The following is a 22,195-nucleotide window of genomic DNA, read 5'->3' as shown; positions in this document are numbered from 1 at the left end:
CTGTTCCAGACGCCTCCCCAAGCAGCCAGGGGTTCTAGACCACAACTCGTAGGTCGCCCCTGTGGCTTTCCAGTCAAGAGCTCATGGAGTGGTGGCTCCCTCGAGAAGCAGACTGGCGCCCTCCTAGAGCCTCTGCTGCAGGGTAGGGCCTCTGGTGAGGGAAGCTTTGCCGTGTTCCGACATCTGTCTCTTGCCTCGTGCCAGTGAATGTTTCTAGTAGATTTGGCCGAGAGGGCTGGGGTGCAGAGGGGCGACCCAGAGGAAGGGCAGCCCAACTCTCCGCCTTCTCCCCTCTGCCATCAGGCTGATTCTGTTGACCCCTCTCCATGCCAAGGAATCCTGTGAGTCAGACATCGGCATAGCTGTCGCGTCACCACCAAACTGTCCGGAAGTGTTTCTCCTTTGTGGTCTTTCTTTTCCACGTCCTCACGGTGTGCCCACTTCACCCACTTCCCCCTCTAGTCGCTCCTGTGATGTCAGTGGATCCTGCACCCCTCCCAGCCTCTCTGTGACTCCGTCTTACTGGGGCAATTCAGCAGACGTAGCTGAGAGAAATGAAGAGCACCCAGGTCCCAGCAAGTGGCTAAGGTTCTTTCTCCTGCGTGTTTTCACTCACGTACCACGTATCCCTTTCAGGAAGGCACAATCTGACCTTTACCGAGGCTCCTCCTTTTCACCCCAATCGGCTCTTCCTGTGAATACCCATCTCATCTGTGTGGGTGAGCAGTATCCCTCTCAGAGGAGCCCCATTTCACCTGTGTGGCCATCGTGGGTCACCGAGTAGGTGTTAATGCCTGCCTCTGCCCACTGTTAGAGTCTATGAGAATAAGTGAGATGCTCCAATAAAGAGGGCTAGACACCTTTCGATAACTTTTGGAGTGGGGAGTAGTTCTTTTCTAGGAAGATGGAGTGGCGATGACCAACCACTGTAGAAAGGGCTGCTTCTTCTCAGGCCCAGACGTCCCTTGTGTGCACCCCCACCCCACCCCACGCCCCACAACTCAACACGTGAGCTCAAATTATTGTGATCCTCATCATTGTTCTCTCCCGTTTCCTGTCTTTCCCCCCCTCTGGATTCTCAGTGTAATCTGTTAATTTCTGTTCTTATTTCACTTTGCAGACTCTTTGCCGATTTCACAAGGCATAATTTTGATCAACTAGCTCTTAAGAGAGGCATAACAAATTGGGGCTTGCTGCCATTACTAGAGAGAGGATGCAGGTCCGGCCGGGGCCAGCCCCGCTGCTTTCAGTGCCCACGGAACCTGTCCTACCTGCCTGTTTGAACAAATGTTCTTTCATTCCTGGAAAAGACTAACGTCCTCGTGGCGTCACTCTGTTTTTTAAAAAATAATTTTATTCTCCAGTCGCTTTCCATTTTGTCTCTTGTGCACATTACGAACATCCTCCCCACCTCCCCCACCTGCCGCCTCCCCCAGAATGTCACGGGGCCAGAGGGAAGCTTCTCACAATCTTTGTAGAGTCTCCTCCGGGGAACCAGGTAGAAGGCATCAAATTATGTTAAATACTGACCAAACAGGCTCGTTGGGCATTTCATGAGATGAGCTTTGAAGTGCTGGGGGCCCACAGGGGTTAGGGATATGTGACTTGGAGCACCTATGTCCTGTGGTGGACAGTACTAAAAGTGCCACACACACACACACACACACACACACACACAATTCTATAAAGACCGATGTAAAAAACTTAATCTGGAAGGAAAACGAGGAACGTGATCTGGTTGTCTTTGTCGTTTGGAGCCAATCCCTTGGTGGCTGTTGTTACCATAGTCAGCACAGCTGTCTTCCAGATGGGACAGTACAATCACCTGGGCACTGTCACATCTCAGGCACCGTGGATACCTGTCCACGCCGGGCCCCTCCTGCCCCAGGACCCTCACCCTCACCTTTCTGCCCGTGCTAGCCTTGCTTTCCCTGCTGGCCTCAAGGGCCTCGTGGCCCACTGGGGTCGGAGGGGACAGAACTCAGAGGGTCCATCCTGACCAGGTCAGCACCCCTGACGGTTACCCCCAGAAGGGCTTTCTTTTCCCATGAACCTGACCCCCTCCACGGTCCATTTGGAAACCCCCACTCTTGGATTAATGAAGTACAGCTCAGCTGGTCCCTTGGTTCACATTCATAGTTTGTGAGAAGTGACCCGGGTGCTTCCATTGGGTGCATTTGAGGTGAGCAAATCCATGTTGGAATGTTAGTGTCCTTGAGACCCAACCCGTGCAGATTTGCTCATCTCATTAAACATGCTTCATGGAATAATTGGTTAGTTTTACTTTCCCGTAGGCTTCTTCATGAGTGCTATCTAATCTGTATGGCTTCTTTTTTTTTTCCTGTTTGTTTTGTTCTGCGGATTACTTTGCTTTGGTGAACTTGTCCTAGTATGCTTGCCTCACAAACGGTTTAGCCATTGTGAATTTTCTTCATCTCTGTAAATAGCTCATCTGTGCTTCTCCCTCATGACGTTTTATTCCCCCTTCCCCACCCCCCGTAAGCAACTGAGGTAGAAAAATAAATTGTTTACCACGGACATGCTGTGTGCTGCCGTCTCTTAGCCCTGACAGTGTCCTATTCTCGCTCCAGGGGAGGTGAATGCACTGAATAACCGGTACCCATGGCAGCCTAGTGCAGTTTCTGAAAGCATGTGAACTCCCCCTGGCTGTTGCCTGTCCCCAGCCCCGCCACCCCTGCTTTCTCGTGTCCTCTGCACTTGATCGAGGTGGTCCTGTCCTTGAGCGGAGTGACAGGTCACCTGCATGCAGCAGCTGCACAGTTTCCCCATTCCCTTCCTCTGCCATCGCTCCTGCCCTCAGGTGAGAATGCCACTGGAACGTCTGGAGCCCCTCACATCTGTGCACCAGGTGTATGTGAGCTCACACACGTACTTGTGCACACCTACATGTGATTTGCATGTGTCTTGCTTTCCTGACTTTCCAGAACAGTACAGGTTGGAGGAGGCACCTGTAGTGCTGCACAAGAAGCTAGAAATCCTTGTATCCAGGTCCTACTTGACCACATAGTAGCCATGTGACCGTGAGCAGGTGACTTAGCTATCTAAGCCCTGGGGATAATAACAGTGCCTAGTTAGTTAGGTGGTTAAAATTAAATAGGATAATATGTACAGGTGAACCTGCCTTGTAAATTTGGTAAATACTCTACAACTGAAAATGCTAGAAATTGTGGTTGTCGATGTTCCTATTATGTCACGTTCCAGCGTGCTTTTCTCTTCCTCGTCACCCCAGTGGAGCTGCCTGCTGGTGGATTTGCTTATCAGTGAAAAGAATGATACAGGATCCCTAAGTGAAGGCAGAGAGTTGCTGGGGTTTCTTGCCCATCCTCACGCCCCCACCCTTCCTTTTCCCTCCTTCCTTCTCCATTTACCCAGGCTGTAAATTAGGTACCAGATATTTGGACATGAATGAGACTCACTCCTTCAAGAGGCTCATAGTTCAGTCGAGGGAGAGAGAACCGGTGATGAGACCCATTGAGCATCATAGGACAGGTGCTTAGCTAGAGATTGGGACTCTGTCTCTGCTATGAAGGGACAAAAGCGGGCTGCTTGTCCAGCCTGCGGGGCAGTCAGGAATGGGAGAAGGTGACACCAGAACTGGGTCGTACAAAGTTAAATCGAATTAGCTAAGTGAAGAAGGGCAGAGAAATGGCACCCTTAGACACTGAATCGGGTAGCTTTACGAAAGAAAAAACAAAATAATAATCACCTATGCAAAATAAGAATTTGTTTCTCTCTGTCATGTAAAAGAAGCCTGGATGTGTCTCACAGTATTAGGGATTGGAGTTTCTTCCGTTTTCTTGTTCTATCATCTTGAACATAAGACTCCACCTCATAATCTAATAAGGCTGCTCAAGCTCCAGCCATTACATACTCATCCCAGAAGAGTGAGTCTCTTCCCTTTAATAACACTTCTTAGAAGTCATGTGTGACACTCTGCTGAGATCCCATTGGTCAGATCTTAGTCACCTGGCCAGTTTTAGCTGCAAGGGAACCTCAGAAATATCTTAATTCCCCGTAACCATGTGCCCAGCTGAAAACAGGGAATCCCCGTACTAAGGAAGAAGAGTGGAATAGATCCTAGGGGACACTTAGCAATCTCTACCACAAACCTGAGAGAGGAAGCATTACAGGTCCCAGGATTATGAGTAGTTCAGTGTATGGGGAGCTTGTAGCAGCATCTTGAGTGGGGCAGTGGTGACAAGGCTGGGAAAGGAGGCTGGGCTGAATCAGGGTGGGCCTTGTGAGTCAAATTCAGGGGGGAAAAAAACAACAGATTTGATCCCCGAAACATGAAAAGCCCTTAGAGGATTTTAAATAGGGAAGTAATGTGGTCAGATTTCCAAAGTGAGTCAGAAGGGATTTGAAAAGGTAAGAGGGCCTGTGAAGAACTCACAAGGGTGAGTTCAGAAGAATGTTCTGTTGTTTCTTTGCTCCCACCGCCTCTCCTCTCCGCCTCACCTCTCTTGGCTCCATTCCTCGCTCCCTGCCTCCAGCTGGCTGGTGGCCCTTTGCGGGGGTGTCTTTCACCTCTATTGGGTAATGCAGGGTTAATACGACTCCAACCGCCAAAAAGTTTCTGGTCCAAAGTCTTCGCTACTGAAGTATCCTCAGATATGAGCACTTGAGGCAGCCAGGAGAGCCGGGCTAGCATCCCACAGCTCAGGGCTCACAGCTCCCTCCCACACACTATTCGCGTGTGAATAGCTGGGCAGCAGGGTGTAGGTCTCAGGCCTGGAGACCCTGGACTCTGGTTCTGGAAATGCCAGTCTTTGTTCCTTCCTCTTTAGCGATGGAGGACCAGTCCCATTTCAGATGCAGATATTGACTGATGGGTACTGGTTTCCTGGAGCACAGGCTTAAGAATGATTTTGAGGCCAAAGCAGGAGGACTGTGATTGATTAGCAATGCCTGCACGGTTGCTGGATCGGAGACTCACACCCACTCACCTCATATTTTGTCTTCTGTATTCCAGTTTAATGGTGGTGCGTGGGTGCCGGGTGATTTTCAGTCACTCTTAAGGATGGCCGTCTGTTTCACAGGAGGGAGGGGGCCTGGCCTGAGGAGAGGTGCCATAGCTCAGGGATATCCGGTTCCCTCTGCAGGAGATGCCCTGTCATCCGTTGTCAGTAGGGGCTGCTGTCATGTGAGCTTCCCTTTCATCAAGTGGTCTGGTCTTTGAGCAGAGACAAAGGCTTAGTCTGACTTATCCTGAGAGATGTAGCTTGAATGTGGAAAGCAGAGTGAAGAGAGCCTGAGTTCTTAGGAGGGGCAGGGGTTTGCCTTTCCACGATGATGGGGAAAGCAGCCTTGGCCTTCCGGAAGCAGCTCGTGCCTAACTGGGCGTTCTGTCCAGTTTATGATGTTCTGTCGTGCTCAGACACGCTGAGAGCTGCCACACCAAAGGCCCAGGCTCCTGCCTGGATGGGTAATCTGGGCCACTGCAGGGAACAACCCCGGGACCCTTCTGTCCACTCATTCCTCTAGCCCACCCAAGTGGTAGAAACCCTCAGTCCTACCCACTCAGGAGAGGCCAGACCTGGGCTTGCGCTTCCACCTTGATGTCTCCCGAGTTCTGCTTTTTCTGGCCTAGTTCTCAGAGGGAGAGGAACCTACCTCCCCAGCCACTACAACCTTGGCCGTGGAGGAGACTCCGGGGCCACTTTGGTGAAATCATCAAACCAGTAGCTTAGGATGACCTCTTCCTTGGGTGTAAATTTAATTTGCCAGGATTGTCTTGGTTTTGCCAGGATTCCTTCCTCCTGTTTAAGTTTGTAGGGGGCTCTTTCCACACCCCTCTGCCCCAGAAATTCCCTCACGGGGAATCCCCGATATAATAGACCAGCACTGCCAGTGCTCCTGGCTCGTTGCTTCTGGTTGGGGTCCAGAATGGAGCCCGACCTGTGAGCAGAGGCTGGTTCCTCGCTAGTAGGCAAATTAATCTTGAAATGCTAAGACAGGATGGTTGGCTTCCCTGGTATGTTGACATAGCCACAGACCCACGCACCCCAGCGCCCACAGCGAGATGTTCCAGCACGATAAACAGAAATGCTCCCTTGTAGAGGGAAGCCCCTCCTGACACAGCAGCCCACATCTGCTTCATCGCAGGCCCTGTAATCCACACATCCCTTCGGCCCAGAGCTTTGTCTCTAGGGATTACCGTTTCATAGATTGGACCCGCAGCCCGACTTTGAAATCACAAGCTATCTCCTCCTATGGCCTGCCCCCTTCTCTGCCACCTGACTCTGTGTACTTGGGGCTTAGCCTCTCATTTGAGTATTAAAGGCAAGCTTAGTCAGGAAAGTGTACCTGCTACTTTAAAGATGGAAAAACAAAATTCAGCAGCATACCCTGAATCCAGTGTGAGGATTGTCAGGGCTGTGGGTGGACAGTGCCACCACGCCCCCCCCATGTGGAAAATCAGGAGCTGACGCTATTCCCAGATGGAAACAGAGTGCGGTGCCTAATAGGCACTTAATAAATGTTTGTGGAAATGAATTGGAGCAATCTGAATTGACGGGAATTGCAGGTTTCACTTTCGATCAGCTTTCTGTGCCTCTTAAAGCTCCTCTGCATAAATAAAGGGAAATGATGTGATGAACGAGTGCTCCGCTCCCCGCGCTATAGCCCAGAGCACTGTGTTCTCAGGCACAGAATCGAAGACTGAGTTCTTACCCCTAGCTTGCTGGCAGAATAAGGCCACCTCTGGGCCTCAGTTTCCCCCTCTGTCAAATGGGGCTATTGATCCTTGTCCTGACCCCTTGCTTTACAGGTTGTTAAGAAGGTCGCTGGGTGAGGGAGGGTCTAGTGCTTTGGAAAAGGGTAACGTTTTGTCCAGGAAGGGAGACCCATGCAGGAGCGGAGGCCCCAGCCAGCTCCACTGGGGGCAGCAGTGCGGGAGGCTGTGGACATGGCTTCACATTCGCACTCGTTCTCCTCCGTGGGCTAAGTGGGGTGCCCACCAGATCCCGGCTCTCCCAGTGCTGCCGTCCTTGCTCCCCTCACACCTTCTAAGTGCCTGTACCACCAGGCTCACAAAATCCCCAGTAAGTCTGCCAGCAGGAGTCCTTCAGTTTTAATTTCCATCAGCAAAAGCATGTGAAAGGTTGCAGCTTCAAAACCAAGACAATAAAAACATAAATTGCTCAGGCCTGAGGGATGGGCAGCTCATGCCCTCCAGGACAACTAAGGACAGACCAAAAGGCAGAGGTGTGGCCCCCACCACCTGCTCCTCTCACCCAACAGGGGTCACTGTCTCTGCTGCCTGTCCCTTTAGCCCTGCAGATAGGGGGTGAGAGCACATTCTCTGCGATGCAGGAAAGGGTTGTCAGGACCTGCTCCGGGCTGGGTCCTCTGGGGCACGGGATTGCTGAGCAAGCGAGCAAGGAGTTCAGAGCTTGAAGGGGCACCCCATATGTGGCCAGATATGTTCCTGTGTGGTCTGACTGGTGTGCAGAATGAGCATGGGGGAGGAGTCACTGACTCATGGGAAAGCTTTCAGGGAGGGCTGACATCTGAACTGGGTTTTGAAGTACACATAGAAGTTTGCCAGGCAGACAATGAGGGAAGGGTATTCTACGTCAAGGGACCAGCACATGTAAAGCTACAAAAGCATTATATGTCTTCCGTCCCTTGCATTCTGCTTGTTGATTCTGTGGCCCCCATCTGGCAGATGCTATCCCATGACCTGGGCTGGGACAGCTAGACAACAGACTTTGGCATTGGGAAACGAATACTCCTTATTCTCAGACCCAGGGAATCCCAAGCAGACACTCCGTGGGCCAGGGGTGCTGACCCCACCCTGCTGTAGGAGGCTGGCTCCTGTCATGCCTTTGTGGATACCACTGAGCTGACCCAGTGGGGTGTGAGTCACTCTCCTTTGAGGTGGAGAGCCTTTCCCAGGTGCACAGAGAGAGAGGAGAGCACAGCCTGCTTTTCCCCCAGTGAAGGCCCTGCTGCCCTGCTGTGAGCCTGAGCAGGTATTCGGCTAGCCCCAGGGAACCCCTGATTTTTCAGAGGAGCCTCTGGGACTAGCCCTGCAGTTCTGTTAGTGAGTGGTACCTGCTTAGGGCTCTTCCAGGCTTTCTCCATCTAACCTCTGGTACTAGCCTTGAACACACTAGGACTCATGCCAGGAACAGGAAGAGGCACCTTCTCACCTCACCCCCTTGAGTCCATCCATCCCTCTTCTACCCATCCATCTTTAATGCATTGAATACCTAGTTATTCAACCCCTGCTGTGTCCCAGGTCCTGCCCCAGATGCTGGGAACATAGTGATAAAGTAGAGGGACATGCCTCCACCTTTATAGGGCTCTTATCGGGGACAGAGGAGTGTACAGGATCCCACTTGGATGGAAGGACCGAGCGGGTCTTCTGGCCGGGCCCTTCCTAGAGGAGCTGGGAAGAGCTACATGGGCCTGAGGGCAGCACATCTGGGCAAGAGGGCAGCAGACATCAGCAGTCCAGCTGCTGACCACAAGCACCAGAGCTCCAGGATCCACGTCCGCACCTGTGGCCACCATGTCACAGGGCCCTCCCTGTCCCTGAGCCCCTGGGAGCCGCTTGCCTCCTGCCATCACATTAGCCCACCAGAGTTAGATGTGGCACGGCAGATAAAACGTACTCTTATCACTCACACGCGAATTATAAATGCTATCTATTAAAGCCCTTTGGATGTGAAATGTCATGTAAATTAATAGGATTTTAGAATAGGAAGGCACCAAAGGGACTTCTCAGCTCCGCTGCTGTTATTACCTTGAGCAATAATAATAAAAATAGAAATAGAAGTTATCATTCTACTTACTGAGCGATTACCGAGGGCTGAGCAGCCAGCACCATTCCCTCACTGAAGTGCACAGCAGCCCGAGAAGCAGGTGTCATTAACCGTGTTTACAGAGGAGCAGAATGAAGCCAAGGGGAAGTTACATGGCTTGTCTTCGGCGACACAACGAGGGAGCGTGGGAGAGGGCATTTTTCTCCCCTTGCTTTTAACCGTGTCGTGTACGGTCCCCTTTCACCTCTCTGGACCTAGAGTTCTGTACCCGTTACACGGGGCGAGTGATTGATGTCTTCTTTGTGGAGCTGTAATGAGAGCTCATTGAGATTACGCTGGCAAGCTCCTCGGCTGTGGAAAGGGCTCCAGTGGTAGCCGCTGTTATTAACATCAGTGTAATGATTCATTTCCTCATTATCTAGGCCAAGTTCTTTTACTTCATAGGTGAGGAAACAGAGGCACAGAGAAGGTTCACGCTGTCAACTAGGGCTGGTTATACAATGGTAGGATGTGCTGGCTGTTAAAACCTTCACATATTTCTGTGCTGGTTGGTAAATAGTGGCTGCCCCAAGCCCTCAGAGGAGCTCCTCCACTGCCTTGTCCTCCTTCCCAAGATTTCCTGATCATCGCGGGCCCAGCAGCGATGCCCAGTACAGCTGTGGTCTGTCACTCAACACCCGAAACATCCTATCTCTGGAGACAAAAAGTGGTAGAGCCTGCCCGTTACAGGGAAGGGACTTGAGATCACAAATGTACTGACCGAGCTAGTGATGGGACCAAGGTGGGAACCTGGGGTCTTTCAGCAAAAAGTCTCGGGGTGCTCAAGACTTGAGGGGTTCCTGTCCTGGTCCACAGAGGCGGGCACCCTACCCTAGGCCTGGTATTTGGAATCCTGCTTTCCAAGCCGTGCCATTTAGATTTAAACAGCTCAGCATGAGACCCTTTGGGGGAAGAAGCAAAATATCGACTCTTTCTGGCAATTCAACCCATGAAATTTTGGGAATGGGGAGAAGTAAAAACCCATCTGAACAATGAGCTCTAGAAGGACCAATGGTCAGACGACTGGTTTGTCCTGACACCCATTGGTGGTAGGCGGGAGAGTGTTTCAAAAGCAGAAATTGCCGTTTTTATGAGGAGAGGGTGAGGAGAGCAGCACAGTATGAAGGAGAAATTCTCAAAATGCTTTGCTGACGTCTCCTTAGGACCTGCCGTCTAGAATCCCCTCACTTTGAAGGTCTTGGTCTTGGCAGGCAGATGTTTGTTCTGTGAGCACACAGTTGTCCCTGGGTCATCCAGGGCCACAGACTGCCATCCCAGGGCAGCGAGGGCTGGCTTTGGAATGAACTCCCTACGGCCATTGTCGCCCTTGAGGTCTTGCTGGAGAGCAAGAGTGATGCTGGACAGTGTCCTCGGGCCACAAGCCAGTCAGTGATGGAGCCCTGGTAATGTGTCAGCCATTCCTGACGCTGGCTCTCCTGCCAGCAGCACACAGGAAACCTGCCTTGTCCTTAGGGCCCTCGATGGTCAGGGCAAGGCTGAATGAAACTGGAACTCTAGAGTCCGTACTCCCAACTCAGTGGGTAGTGACTGAAAAGTATGGGGTGGGACCTGGGTCTTGGTCACGTGTGCCAGGGCCTTGCTTGGTCATTTTTTAGTGGAATTGAAAGCTCTGAGGACTAGGTCAAAAATCATAGCCTTGGGGACACTCTATTCTTTTCCTTTTGCTTCCTTGATCTTGGAGAAAGAATTAGTTGGAATGGCCTCTCCCTATGGTCCACCATCCCAGAGGACTGATCTGTTAGCTGCCTCCATCTTCAAGCAGGGTTTGGAGGAGCCACTCCTGTATCTTAGCTCAGCTATGAGAAGACCTTACAGCAAACCACGGGCAGGGGCCTGGCTCCCAGCTGGGTGGGTCCGAGGAAGATGGCCCCTTCTCCCTGGCAGAGTGAGCCACGGCTCCCCTTCAGCCCAGGGCCCTGCTTATCATTAGCCAATTTTCTCTCCTTCCCAGGGAGTTGGTTTGTGTGCAGCCTGGTCGCACAGATGGAGCCCCCTTACCTACCATGGGCTTGTAGCGACTGTAAGTTCCATGAGGGCAGAGACTGTGTGTGTTTAGTTCACGGCTGCGATCCCAGTGCTTAGAACAGTGCCTGGCGTGTGGGAGGTAGGTGCTCGGTAAATGTTTATTGAGAGGGCATAGGGCTGAGGAAGAGCCTGGAGTTAGGCAGTTCCCTGCAGAAGAGCTGGGTGAGTGAGGGTACTGTCTGTGGGCTCCAGCTCTCTGTCATGAGGTAGGAAGGCCCGGGGAGAAGGATGCTTGCTGGCTCAGAATCCCCAGAGAAAGCGTTCTGCTTCCTGCCTCCCAGAAAAGTCCCAGGACCTGAGCAAGCAGTACCTAAAGCTGTGTTCTCAGCTTCAGCTGCAATTTGGCGTCCTCTGGGGAGCTTTGAAAGTTTCCATTGTCCAGGCTGCACCCCAGATGGCGTATTTCAGAATCTCTGGAGTTAAGGCCCAGTATTTTTCGAGCTCCTCAGGGGAGTCCAGTGTGCAGCCCAGGTGGAAAACAATACCTCCCAGAAGAGGAATTGCCATGGAATGTCGGCTGTGGGCTGGGAATAGCAGCAGGTGGGTCAAAGTGCTCACTCTCCAAGGGGAGGCTGCTCTGAGCACCTCCTCTTCTCCTTCCCAGGCCTCAACTCCAGGCTCTGAGCTGGAGCCAGGCCCGGGTTGAGAGCAAGGCCCATAACCCGCAGTCAGTGGCACATGGGGGTGGGGGGCCAGCCTCAGCCTTCTCTGGTCCTTGGGGGCACGGTGGCAGCAGGCATTCTGTTTTACTCCCTGAACACCCCCAAGTCGGAAGGAATCTGTGGGCAAACACCCTATTGGACTCCTGGCCTGGCACCCCAGGTCTGCGCTTTTGTCTTCTGGGAATTTTCTTTTGTTTCCAAAGAATGCTCCCTGACTTCCTGTGTTGAGTTTCTACAACCCCTTTCACCCAAACAGAGGCTCTCTGACAACAAAACGTTACACAACTTCACAAAGTTGTTATAACAGCACATCTTCCCTTTATCCCTATGCAAGCATCTAAAGAATTACATATTATATAAAAATTAAGCTAAACAGCAGTTGCATTAAACATTCTTCGGCGCAATTTTTGTGCCATCCCTCTGCTGTAGGGGCCAATACCCATGGGGCTCTTGAGCCCAGAGCCTCTCACCAACCTTCAGCCACAAGGAGGACCCTGGACGAGGCCCAGGCTGCAGACCCCATCCCACCCCTTACCCTGACAGGCAGGCCTGGTCTTCTCATTTGGTCCCTCTGCCTTCCTCTCCAGAGGGACATTAGCCAGGTCCCAAATGACTGTCATTTTCCCGGCAGAGAATGAGGCATTTCCAGCCTGCACTCTGTAGCACCCCTGCCCTAGCCCTCGCCTCTGTCCCGGGGTCTCCATGGGAATGATGCTCGTGGTATAACCAGGGAATGTCAGGCTTGCTCTTCAAAAGGTGCATGGAAATAAGATTCCCGTTTTGAATGCCAGGAACTCGGGGGTTTTGTTTGTATGTTTGTTTTCCCACACGGTCATATATGTGCTTCCTTCAATGCTGAATTTTACAGTTTGATCCTGTACATGGGCCCCTTTGGTTACCAGTTGTCATTCCTCTTCAGGCCCTGTGTTCTGTTCTGGACCCCTGGGCCCTCTCCCTCCAAAAATATATCATCTGACTTTTTTCCACCCTCACCCCCTTGCAGCCACCACTCTCTCTCTTTCTCTGCACAGAAGGCAAAGCTATGGATTTCCTTTACAAGACCTAGCCCTGTCATACCAGGCCTGCCTAGGGAGTGGGGGAGGGTCCTGGGCCAGCCACATCACAGGTAGTGGTGTTTCTAAACTCTTTTAGGACGTGTTTCCTACATTCTGGGTGACGATTTCTTTCGGTTGCTTATTTTTTGAGTGTTTGGAGTCCGTAAAGCAACATTGGGTTGAGCCAAGAATGTTGGAACCATCGATAGAAATTGCTGGCGGGGGAGTTGCAGCGGGCGCTGGGGAAAGGAATGGAGAGTGGTGTAAGCAAGCACACCGTAGGAAAAATTGTCTTTCATAATGGACCATTCGGGATGGTAATACACATTGCAGGAGTGTTTTATAAAGCTTCCCCTCGAAATCACAGCCTGTGGGAGCTGTAAGGAACCTCAGAATTCTCTCATCTCCTCCTTTTGTGAGAGGCACAGAGGAGTCCACTGACTCATCCGAGGTTACAGAAATAAGTAGTGACTGCGCCAGAAGCCAGAAGCGTATCCCCGCAGTCCACTCCCAGGCATACCGAGAAGGGCAGAGGACCCGAAGAAAGAGGCTGTACCCCACGCTGGACAGAATAGCAGTGCCCTCGCAGTGTGTACTAACAACTAAAGACCCCCAAGGCTTCCTCTACGTCAGGGATTGCCGGCTCCACTGTGTATCAGAATCATCAGGAAGGCCTTTAAAAGACAGAGGCGTGGGCCCCACCTGCTTGGTGTGTTGTGAAAGCTCCCCCAGCCAGGACAGAGACCCCACTGCTCTGAATGGCACCCGGCAGTGGCTCTCACGGTGGTCTGGTCTGTCACAAGCTTTCGTTCAGCACACTCCTCTCAGGAGGCCTTTCCTTCCACTAGGTAGCGGGGGGACGGCCTCTGCAGATAGGCACCGCAGTGTAACTTTTTTTCAACTTTGAAAGCCTTTACGTCAGAGCTACCGGTTCTGGGCTGTACACTGGGATCACCTGGGAAGCCTTTCAAGGTCCCACCGCCCAGGCTGCACCCCCCAGATGAATCAAATCAGCATCCGCAGGGGTGGGTCCCAGGCCTCCGCAGTTGTTAAAGCCTCCAGGTGGGCCAGTGGGCACCTAGGGTTGAGGATCAGTGTGGTAGACAGGGGCGCTCCCCTGGCCATCGCCTGGCATCCTTCACTGGGTGAGTTATGCACCCAGCCCACTTCTGTGGGCACTTGAGTTTGCCAGCCCCTGGGGTGGACGATCGTGGTAGTAGAAAGGCTCCTTAGACGTGCAGGCAGCTCTGCCTTTTACCTGTGGGTTACCTGGCTCTCATTCGCCACATTAGGGCATCCTGACCGTCATCAGCTGATGCTCCATGAGACTCTTCTGTGGGACAGATTCTGGGCTAGATCCTAAGTGGGACGTGTGACTCAGTCCATGCCCTGGAAGAATTTGTCACCCAGCAAGAGAAGTGAAGATGTGTATGTAAAAATAACTATGCTTATGGCAGGCAGACACTGGCAAGTGCCATAGAAGCAGTATCGTATAATTCTAAAAAGAAACCCAAGGTGCCATTGACTTCTAATTTGCAGTAAAGTCACAGTTCCAAAAAGTCCAGCAAAGGGTCTCATTCACTGTCAGTGGGACAGCGACAGCTTTCACTTTGATGAGTGGCTAACCCCGGAGGTGTATTCGCACCAACCGCAAAGCCACCACTGGCCAGTAACAGAGGGACTAAGCTTTGTCATCTTTTTACACAAGAAGACTCACATAAGAAGGGCTCACATAAGGTCAGAGGTGAAAGGACTTCAGAGGTCGTCGGGCCTAACCCTCCATGCAGTAGAGAGGAGTCAGTTACTCGGGGCTCAGAGAAGTGAAGCAACATGCCCAAGTCACACAGCAAGGCAGGGGCAGCCAGGGCTGGAAGCCAGTCTGTGACAACAAGGCTGGTGATCCTTCTGTTACCTCACTTGAGGGGCAGAGGAGCTCCAAGCTCTTAGCAAGATGGAGTCTTTGGGTCGAACCGCAGTCAAACAATGACAGTTCCCCGCAAGCGGGCACCTGCCCATGCTTGCAATTTCACCATTACTGCTTCATTCCTTTGTATCCAGACATCTTCTGTTGAATGTAAGGTTCCCCAACAGGAGGAGCATACTACCTCCTTGATACCTAAGTTCCAAGGCCCTGAGATGTTTTTCAGCAAAACGTTTTTCTCCTTTCTGCCTGATTTACAACTAAGAAATGGAAACATTAGAGCACTAGGATCTTGCCAGCCCTTTGGCCCAGTCGTTGTTCTTACAGCTGAACAGAACGTATGTTCTAATTTGAGCTGTGGAAATTTAGCTCCACTAAAATGACATCATGGCGTTGGGACACGATGAAAGATTACAGACCACTGTTACCCGTATGGAATAGAAAGGCTCCTGTGTGTTTATGACTGTCTGGCCACATGGCCCCACCATGGAGAATGTGGAACAGCCCTGCATGGCAGAATCCTATCTTGGAGGCAGGGCTGATGGATGGGCAGAGACCTAATAGACCTCATCCAGTGACAGCTAATACTCATTTAAGCTTATTCCCTGACAGGCATTCGTTTAAGCATGTGGCATATATTCATCCCCACTAACATAATCATCTCCTCTACACATTGGGATATCAAGGCACAGAAATGTTAAGCAACTTGCCCAAAGTCACACAGCTAATAAGTGGCTGAGCCAGGATTTGGACCCAGACAGGCTCCATGTCTGTGCACTTAGCTATTGTGCTAACCTTCCCCACAAGGTGAAGCTTGGGGGTCCCCTTCATGCATCGGCCAGGCAGGCTATGTTGAGAAGGACCCTCCCTTCTCCACATTCCCAGCCCCAGATGGGGGGTGGTCATCTCCCATTCTGAGTATTGGGGTACTAGGGCGGCCGTAGGCACTCATGGACCAGGAGCCTCTGCCATAGCTCTGCTTTGGGCCTCAGCCCAATGAGAAGCCCTGAGCCCTGCCGACCTTCTGCATAATTCCCCGCTGTCTTCCTCTGAATCCCCCTGCCAGGGCAGTTCTCTCCTTGGCAGCCCACACCCCTGTCCCTTCAAAAATAAAACGAGCGGTTTCCCAGGGAGGTAGCCAGCCACAGGTGATCCCTGGCCCCTCAAGGCCTGGGGAGAAATGCTGAAAATAGGACCACGAGGCCAGTCTGCAAAGCCTCTCCTCCTTGCTCTCCCAGCTTGTCCAGGTCCAGCCCGGGAAGGTGCATTTCCACCAGAGTCCAAATGCTGGCCTCCTGGTCTTCAGGTGCCTCTGCTGTCTGGAGACGGCTGCACTACATCAGGACAGCTTTAGGCCAGGGTCACTGTGCTTCTCTGGCCTCTGACAGCCCCTGGCTGGGGCAGCCCCACCCCGCCCCCAACACACATACAAACACACACTCTTTTCCTGGATCTGTGCTTATCCATCCCGCACAGGCCCAGCCACCAAGGAGAGCCCATTGGCCCTGGAAATAGTTGTCAGGGTTTATCCACCAGATCATCTGGAGAACACATTTGGTGTGACCGATGAGGCTAGATGGCCCAACAGGACAGGAGAGGGGTGGCAGGGAGCTGGGGAAACGGGGTGGTGAGGTCTGGCCCTGGTAGGCACAGATGCATTGTGGGGTAGCGACTAGGGAGCTGGGTTGTGAAGGCTGTGGGTTCTTAAGGGGCAGGCTGGATGGCTTTCCTCCCCCAGCCCCTCTTCTCACACTTATCACTCCGTTTAGCCCTGTTTTGATGGTTGAGATTAAATTCCAGCGCTTAGCAATGTCTGATGCTGTCTCCAGCTGGAGCCTCTATGTGAGATTAAGGATAATAGATTTCCTTTCTTGGATAAGTTTTTTTCCCCCCCTTCCGCTTTCTCAGACTTTTTGTCCGAAATGCGCTCAACTCCAAAAAATAGACCTTTGGTGTAAAGTTTTTTTATTGACTAAACTCCCCTCCCCCAGTTCTGTCCCCTCTCCTTTCCCCCAGCCACCACCTTGTCAAGCTTCCAAGGAAACCTTCTGCTTCAAGTAAACAGTGAGAGAGTGCAAAAGAATAACTTGACATTCCTTCTCTCTCTACATGCTTCCTCTGCCTTCGGAGTCCCCTGAGCCCTGCCCTGTGCCTGCAGGGAGCCTGGTACACTGAGAGTTGGGACAGGGAGAAATAACTTGACTTCTTCCTTATTTTCCTTCAGCACATTCCACCAGCACCCATATCTTCAGAAATCTAGATCCTGTCTGGAAGAAATGGGGACAGGATTTGGTGGGGGAGTCCATTCCTTGGTGGTGTCCAGCAGGGGGAGGGAAAAGCCTCCAGGTGTGTGCGTGTGGCCCTCATGGGAGCCGGGGGACCCAGTCCAGCAGCCAGGGTTCACCATGGACATGTATTTCACCTGGATCTTTCTTTTTCCCCCTTCAACAGCCCTATTACCATATTTAAATGCAAGTATGTCTCTTTTCATTGGCATTTTAAGTAGCTTAGCCTGACCCTCTTAGAGTAGCTTGTTCCCTTTTGAACTTCTTTCCTCCCAGTAGTTCTGTGTAGCTAGGACGATAGTCTTAGAGTTTAGTGGGCTTCTAGTTTGCTCCGTTTGGGGATGGCTCTTCTCTCCTTTCTTTCCTCCCCTGCTCCCTACGACTCCATGATGCATGTCTTCCCCCTCTATCTGTACCAGTTCCTTATTTGGAAAGCTCAGTGGCTAAAGCTGAGCAGCTCTGTGGGGCTGTTTATTAGGAGCTGCTGGCTTCTGGCACCTCATTTAAGACCACAGTCATTGGGTCCTGGGATCAGGCCTCCAACTGTCTGCCTAGATGGCAGAGGGTATTGTTTCATGTGTGTGGGAGTGTATCTGTGTGTGTCCCAGTACATGGCTGTATGTGCACATGGCTAGTGGCCAAGGCAAGCCCAGAGAAGGGGACTCGCCCATCTCTCCCTTCACCTGGACATTCTGTAGCCACACGGGGTCACCTTGTCCTTTTGACTTTCAGTCCCATTGCTGGGACACCCTTGCTGCCTGGTGCAGTATTAGATAGCACAAACCTTGGTCCTTGATAGGACCCTTCAGTGCCAGCTCTGAATCCCCATCACTGTGCCTCGGGAGGTTGAAACACTGAGAGATAAACACAGCCACAGGTCTCGCCTCACGTAGGTCTCCACAGCCCCACACTCCCTCCCACAGCTGGCTTCATGCGCACACAGTGGACCCCCAGAACGTTGCTGACATGACAAAGTCTGGAGTTAAGATGGCTGAGCAAACCTGCAGAGCCTTTGGAGAACAGCTCGAGTTAAGCCGTCTCCTGGCCAAGGTGCCTGTTCTTGTGATGATTCCGCCCCAAGGGATCTGCCTGCGGCTCAGGTCTGACCCCAGGCGACCCAGCCATGCTTGGTCCTGCTCTGGACAAGTCCTGGGTCATTACTGGTGTCAGCACAAGGGTGGCAGGGAGCTTGCCCCGGCTCTCGAGAGAAGTTCCTCCTAATCCTCTTGAATTTTTTTGGTATTCCTTCTACAACCAGTTTCTGGGGGGACAAAAATGTGTGAGAATCAAACACACCCAAAGATGCTGTGCCTTCCAGAAGCCTGAGAGCCACTGATCTGTGTCCCTCCTAAAAGCTGACCCGTAGAGATGCCTTCCCACTCCTGTCTTTTGTGTGAGGGGTGGAGGGGCGTGTGACCTGTGAGACAGGGCTGTCCATGCCCCTTTCAAGGATCCCAGCTTGACTGCAGCTCCTCTCTCTTGCCAGGCTTCCCGGCAGCAGCTTACGGACCAGTGGCGGCAGCAGCAGTGGCAGCAGCCAGAGGATCAGGTAGGAAGGTGTATGGGACAGGCGGCTCCCAGGCATGCCCCAGTGTGCAGGGGAAGGTAAAGGCCCTTTGGATCTGTGTGGCTGCGTCTGTCCACTACTCTCACCACAGCCCAGCGGGTGGGGACAGGGAGGCGAGGGCCAGGCCCTGCCACGCAGGGCACCTCCCAGCCGGGGTCAGTCACGGGACTACAAACCAAAGTTAGATGATGATTCTGTCATTGAAAACAGAAAAATGCATTTCTCTGACTTTGGACGACCCCTTCACCTGACAGCCAGCTGGCTGCAGGGCACCTGCGGTCATTTTCCTCCTTGGCTTTTTGCTGCTTCTCAAGGCTCCCTTCCTCCAGTCTCTGACCCAGCCAGAGAAGGTCTAGGTTGTGAGAGAGAAGTGCAGAGCCCATCCAGGGCAGGGTGTACCCCGCCCTGGAGCAACCAGCCCTCTCGGATCCTGCTGCCCCTGCAGATGGGCTTGCTGATCCGGCTAAACCCCCGAGCTCCTGAAAAGGCCAAAAGTGGGGCCAGCTCTGACCTCGGGGAATGAACTGCAATTTCCTGATGCCCCTGTTGCATCTCAGACACTCTTCTTAGTGGAGACCAGAGAGCTCCTGGCCTCTGGCTGCCAAGGGAAGTAGGGTTTTCCCTCCCATGAGGTTGCTGGTTCTTTGGTCTCTAAATCCAACTTTTTAGAAGGTCTGGAACCCCACAAGTGAGGTGGGAACATTTTCCCACGGGCACTGTGGGGTCCGGCTGGAGCTGGGGCCTGTCTACGGTGTAGGCCCCAGGAGGGCCTTTTGTCCCTGTCCCCCAGATGCTCGCTGCCTTCCTAATAAGCAGGCAGGGCTTCTGCTGTGTGCGGGGCCTCCAGTGAGGACTCATGGCCTTCCCGCACGCCCCGTGGGCCACTGAGAGGTCCCTTCTTCTCTTAAGCTCCCCCCTACCCCCCACACACCCCGTGGACTTGGCACTAGAGCCCCCAGGGAGCGATTAGTTTAATGTAATGGGGCTCTGAGGAGGGCGGGGGGGTTGGGGGGGAGGAGGAGCTGGTGAGGGTACCAGGAAATGGGGCATTAAAAGCCCAAAGGGCAAATACCAAAAACCCAAACCCTCAGTGACAAGAAACTGGCACAGTGAGGCCCATTAGAAATGTCAGTAAAAATCCGTTCCATGCAAACTGGCACTGCCTCGAGCTACAAAGGATCCACTCCTGTGAATCACCCACTGGGCATTTATTTGGAGGGGCCAGGGAATGCTCCACGGGCTGCTAAGAGGCAGCTCGCCAGAGAGCTGGGTGGACCGGCTTGCAGGGCCGGAGAGCTGGGCGCGCTTCCTCCGCGTCCTCCTGGCCTAGCAGCCTCCGAAGGCCTCCTCTGCCCTCTGGCCAGTGTCCCTTGGTCCCCCCTGCCCTAGGAGCAGAGTGCACCGCTGCCTCGTGTCTCCCTGTTCCGTTTGGTTTTTGAACTTGAGCGCTTTTTGGTATCGTTATAAACGAGCCTCTGTCCTACCTGTGCCTGGTGGGGGGGACGATACAAAGAAAACTTGAGATTTTTGAGTGTTGTTGGTTTTGTTTTCTCCGTTCAGTTTCTTTCTTATTATAACGTGGATTATGAAACTAAACTTTAACCCGAAATTAACCCTGCCTCTCTCCCCACCCCATTCTCCTTGACTTCATGGCAAGTTTAAAGGGCAGCATGGGGTTCTTTGTGAGTCTGGGAGTGGCCTCCCCGTGGCCTGTCCCCTTTCCGCCACCCCCACCCTCTGACAGACCCCCAGAGCCAGGCGGGAGTCCCACCCAGCCCCTCTAACTCCTAACCCCTACGGTCAGAGCCATCTCCAGCCACACTTTCTTTTTTTTTCAGGCTCAGTGGTGTTTTATTTGTAGCCATTTCCATCGGGAGCGAAGGCTCCCACAGGCCATTTTAGGTCAGCCATGCTCATCGCTGCACTGTTAGTGAACTCTATTCAGGAGTGTGTGCCCAGACCACCTGCCCCACACCAGCCTGGTTAGTACAAGGAGTAAATCCTCACCTCCGAGGTGCCGCCCCCCAGGGTGCAGGCTCAGCCAGGAAGCTACAGGCACCCACAGTGCTGCCTGGGGTCAGGGGCTTGGGATGTGCCCAAAGGCGATGACTAGACTGCCCGCCAAAGTCAGAACCCTGCCAGGGCAGTAGACACCTGCCCATGTGTAGACAGGGTGGCCCCCACCCCCTACCCTCCTTTGTACCTGGAGCAGGGTTACAGGTTGGGGAAGGAAGATCTCTGCCTTTCTATTACTTCATTTGGGCCTGTAAGGAGTATCCCCTCCCTTCCTTTAGAAAATGATCTGGACTCCAAGCCTGGCAGGATGGCCAATTATTTACCTGTTTGTAAGGGCCCCGCAGTGTCTCTTTGGCATGGATGTGAGGGGGCCACAAAGACTTGTTAGGGTTTGTGCATCAGCCCACACCAGCATGAGCTCACTGCGTACTGGCTGTCAGGTTCTCCTTTCACCTACTCCTGCAACCCTGCATCCCCGCTCCAGCTTCTTCCCAGGGGACAGGGGTGCTCCAGCCTCCTGAGCCAGAGCCAGCAGCCTCGGCCACTGGAGAAAGTCCCACGCTCAATTGCATCCCCCTGTAAGGAGAAGCTGGTGCAGGGAGATTCTGTGGAGTACCAGCCTGAGCTTGGTACCGTGATGGACCTGGCAGAGGACTCCAGCAGTGGGGAATGAGCCTCTGCTCCCCAGGGTTCTCAGGTTTGGCTTAGAGATGAGGCATCATATGGAAGGCCCTTTTTTTGTCTTTCATTTTTGTCTAACTCCACAGTTTTGTTTGGGGTTTTCTTTCATTATGACGTACTAGGAGAGCTTCCTGAGGAGGAAGTATTTGCTGAGGGCCGTGGGGTGGGAAGCAGCTTCGATTTTGCTCACGTTGGCAACTTGTATCCGTGAGGGCTATGGTGTCAGGGTAGGAGGTCCAGGGAGGCCTTGAGCTCTGCACCCACCTCCGCCAGCTCCTCTGGGCCAGCCTGCCTGCCTTTTCCTAATTCTCTGAGGTGAGCAGGGCTCAGGGGACCCCACCAGGGGAGGTCCCTGCCAACTCCTAGATAACTTCACTATCAGTGGTCACTTTTCTTTTACCTTCACCTGGTAGTTTGAAATGTCATCTTTTCTTGTGCTCAGTCGAGAGTTTGTTTGTTTATTTTGATCGTATTCATTCAGTTCCAATGGCCCCATCATGTCCCGCCCAAACCTCAATCCTGTTTGGCAAACGACTCCCCCCCGCAACAGGTGAGGGAAGTGGTTCAGACTTTCAGGCTATTTTATTTCTGGGTGACATTACAGGTGGGTCCGTGTATCAGTCTTAGAGCTTCTGAGTCCCCTCCCTCCCCCAACCCATCTCCGGCCCCAGCCAAGACCCCTTACTGTACTTTATACTTGCCAGCTTTAATCCAATGTAGTAACATGAGCTCCTGACGGTGGTGGTGAGTGTGAGAGTCATGTTTCTGTTGTCTTTTCTCTTGCTTGGTTGGGGCTGCGGTGAGAGAGTGTCTCTGAGGCATACTTTCCCGCCTCTCTTACACTAGGATCTGCACACCTCCTCTCAAACACTCTTCTGAGCACGCTCAGCGGGAAGGTTTGTCCACACCTATTAATCCTCTCTCAGTGTCCAGCTTCCTGTTAGTACCAGCTGGTTTGCATGTTTTTGCTTGTTCAGATGAAACAGTTCAAGAAACAAACTCATATCCAACTCTCGAGAAATGTCTTTTTTGTACTTTCGTTTTCGATTTTTTTTTTTTTATTATTAGTTACAACTCCAAAACACCTGTTGTCCAGTAAAACATTTCACACCTCCCTGCCTGTTCCTAGAG

At 52.5% G+C, this 22,195-nt stretch overlaps 1 protein-coding gene across 8 annotated transcripts in view; it reads left to right on the top strand.

Annotated features, from left to right (window-relative positions):
- MSI2 (musashi RNA binding protein 2) overlaps nt 1-22,195 on the top strand; it is a 378,183-nt gene that overhangs the window by 332,125 nt on the left and 23,863 nt on the right. For 3 of the 8 annotated variants that reach the window (XM_033089089.1, XM_033089087.1, XM_033089086.1), the window contains exons 11-12: nt 16,967-16,990; nt 18,287-18,349. In XM_033089089.1, the coding sequence (XP_032944980.1) occupies nt 16,967-16,990; nt 18,287-18,349 (87 nt within the window). Of the gene's footprint in view, nt 1-16,966; nt 16,991-18,286; nt 18,350-21,910; nt 21,961-22,195 lie in introns of all 8 variants that reach the window. The other 5 variants (XR_004421222.1, XM_033089091.1, XM_033089090.1 and 2 more) reach the window with 3 other exon arrangements.

The sequence above is a fragment of the Rhinolophus ferrumequinum genome, chromosome 21 (genome assembly GCF_004115265.2).
Source record: "Rhinolophus ferrumequinum isolate MPI-CBG mRhiFer1 chromosome 21, mRhiFer1_v1.p, whole genome shotgun sequence".
Taxonomy (NCBI): domain Eukaryota; kingdom Metazoa; phylum Chordata; class Mammalia; order Chiroptera; family Rhinolophidae; genus Rhinolophus; species Rhinolophus ferrumequinum.
Note: the sequence above shows the minus strand (reverse complement) of the source record. Positions and strands in the feature narration are given on the sequence as shown.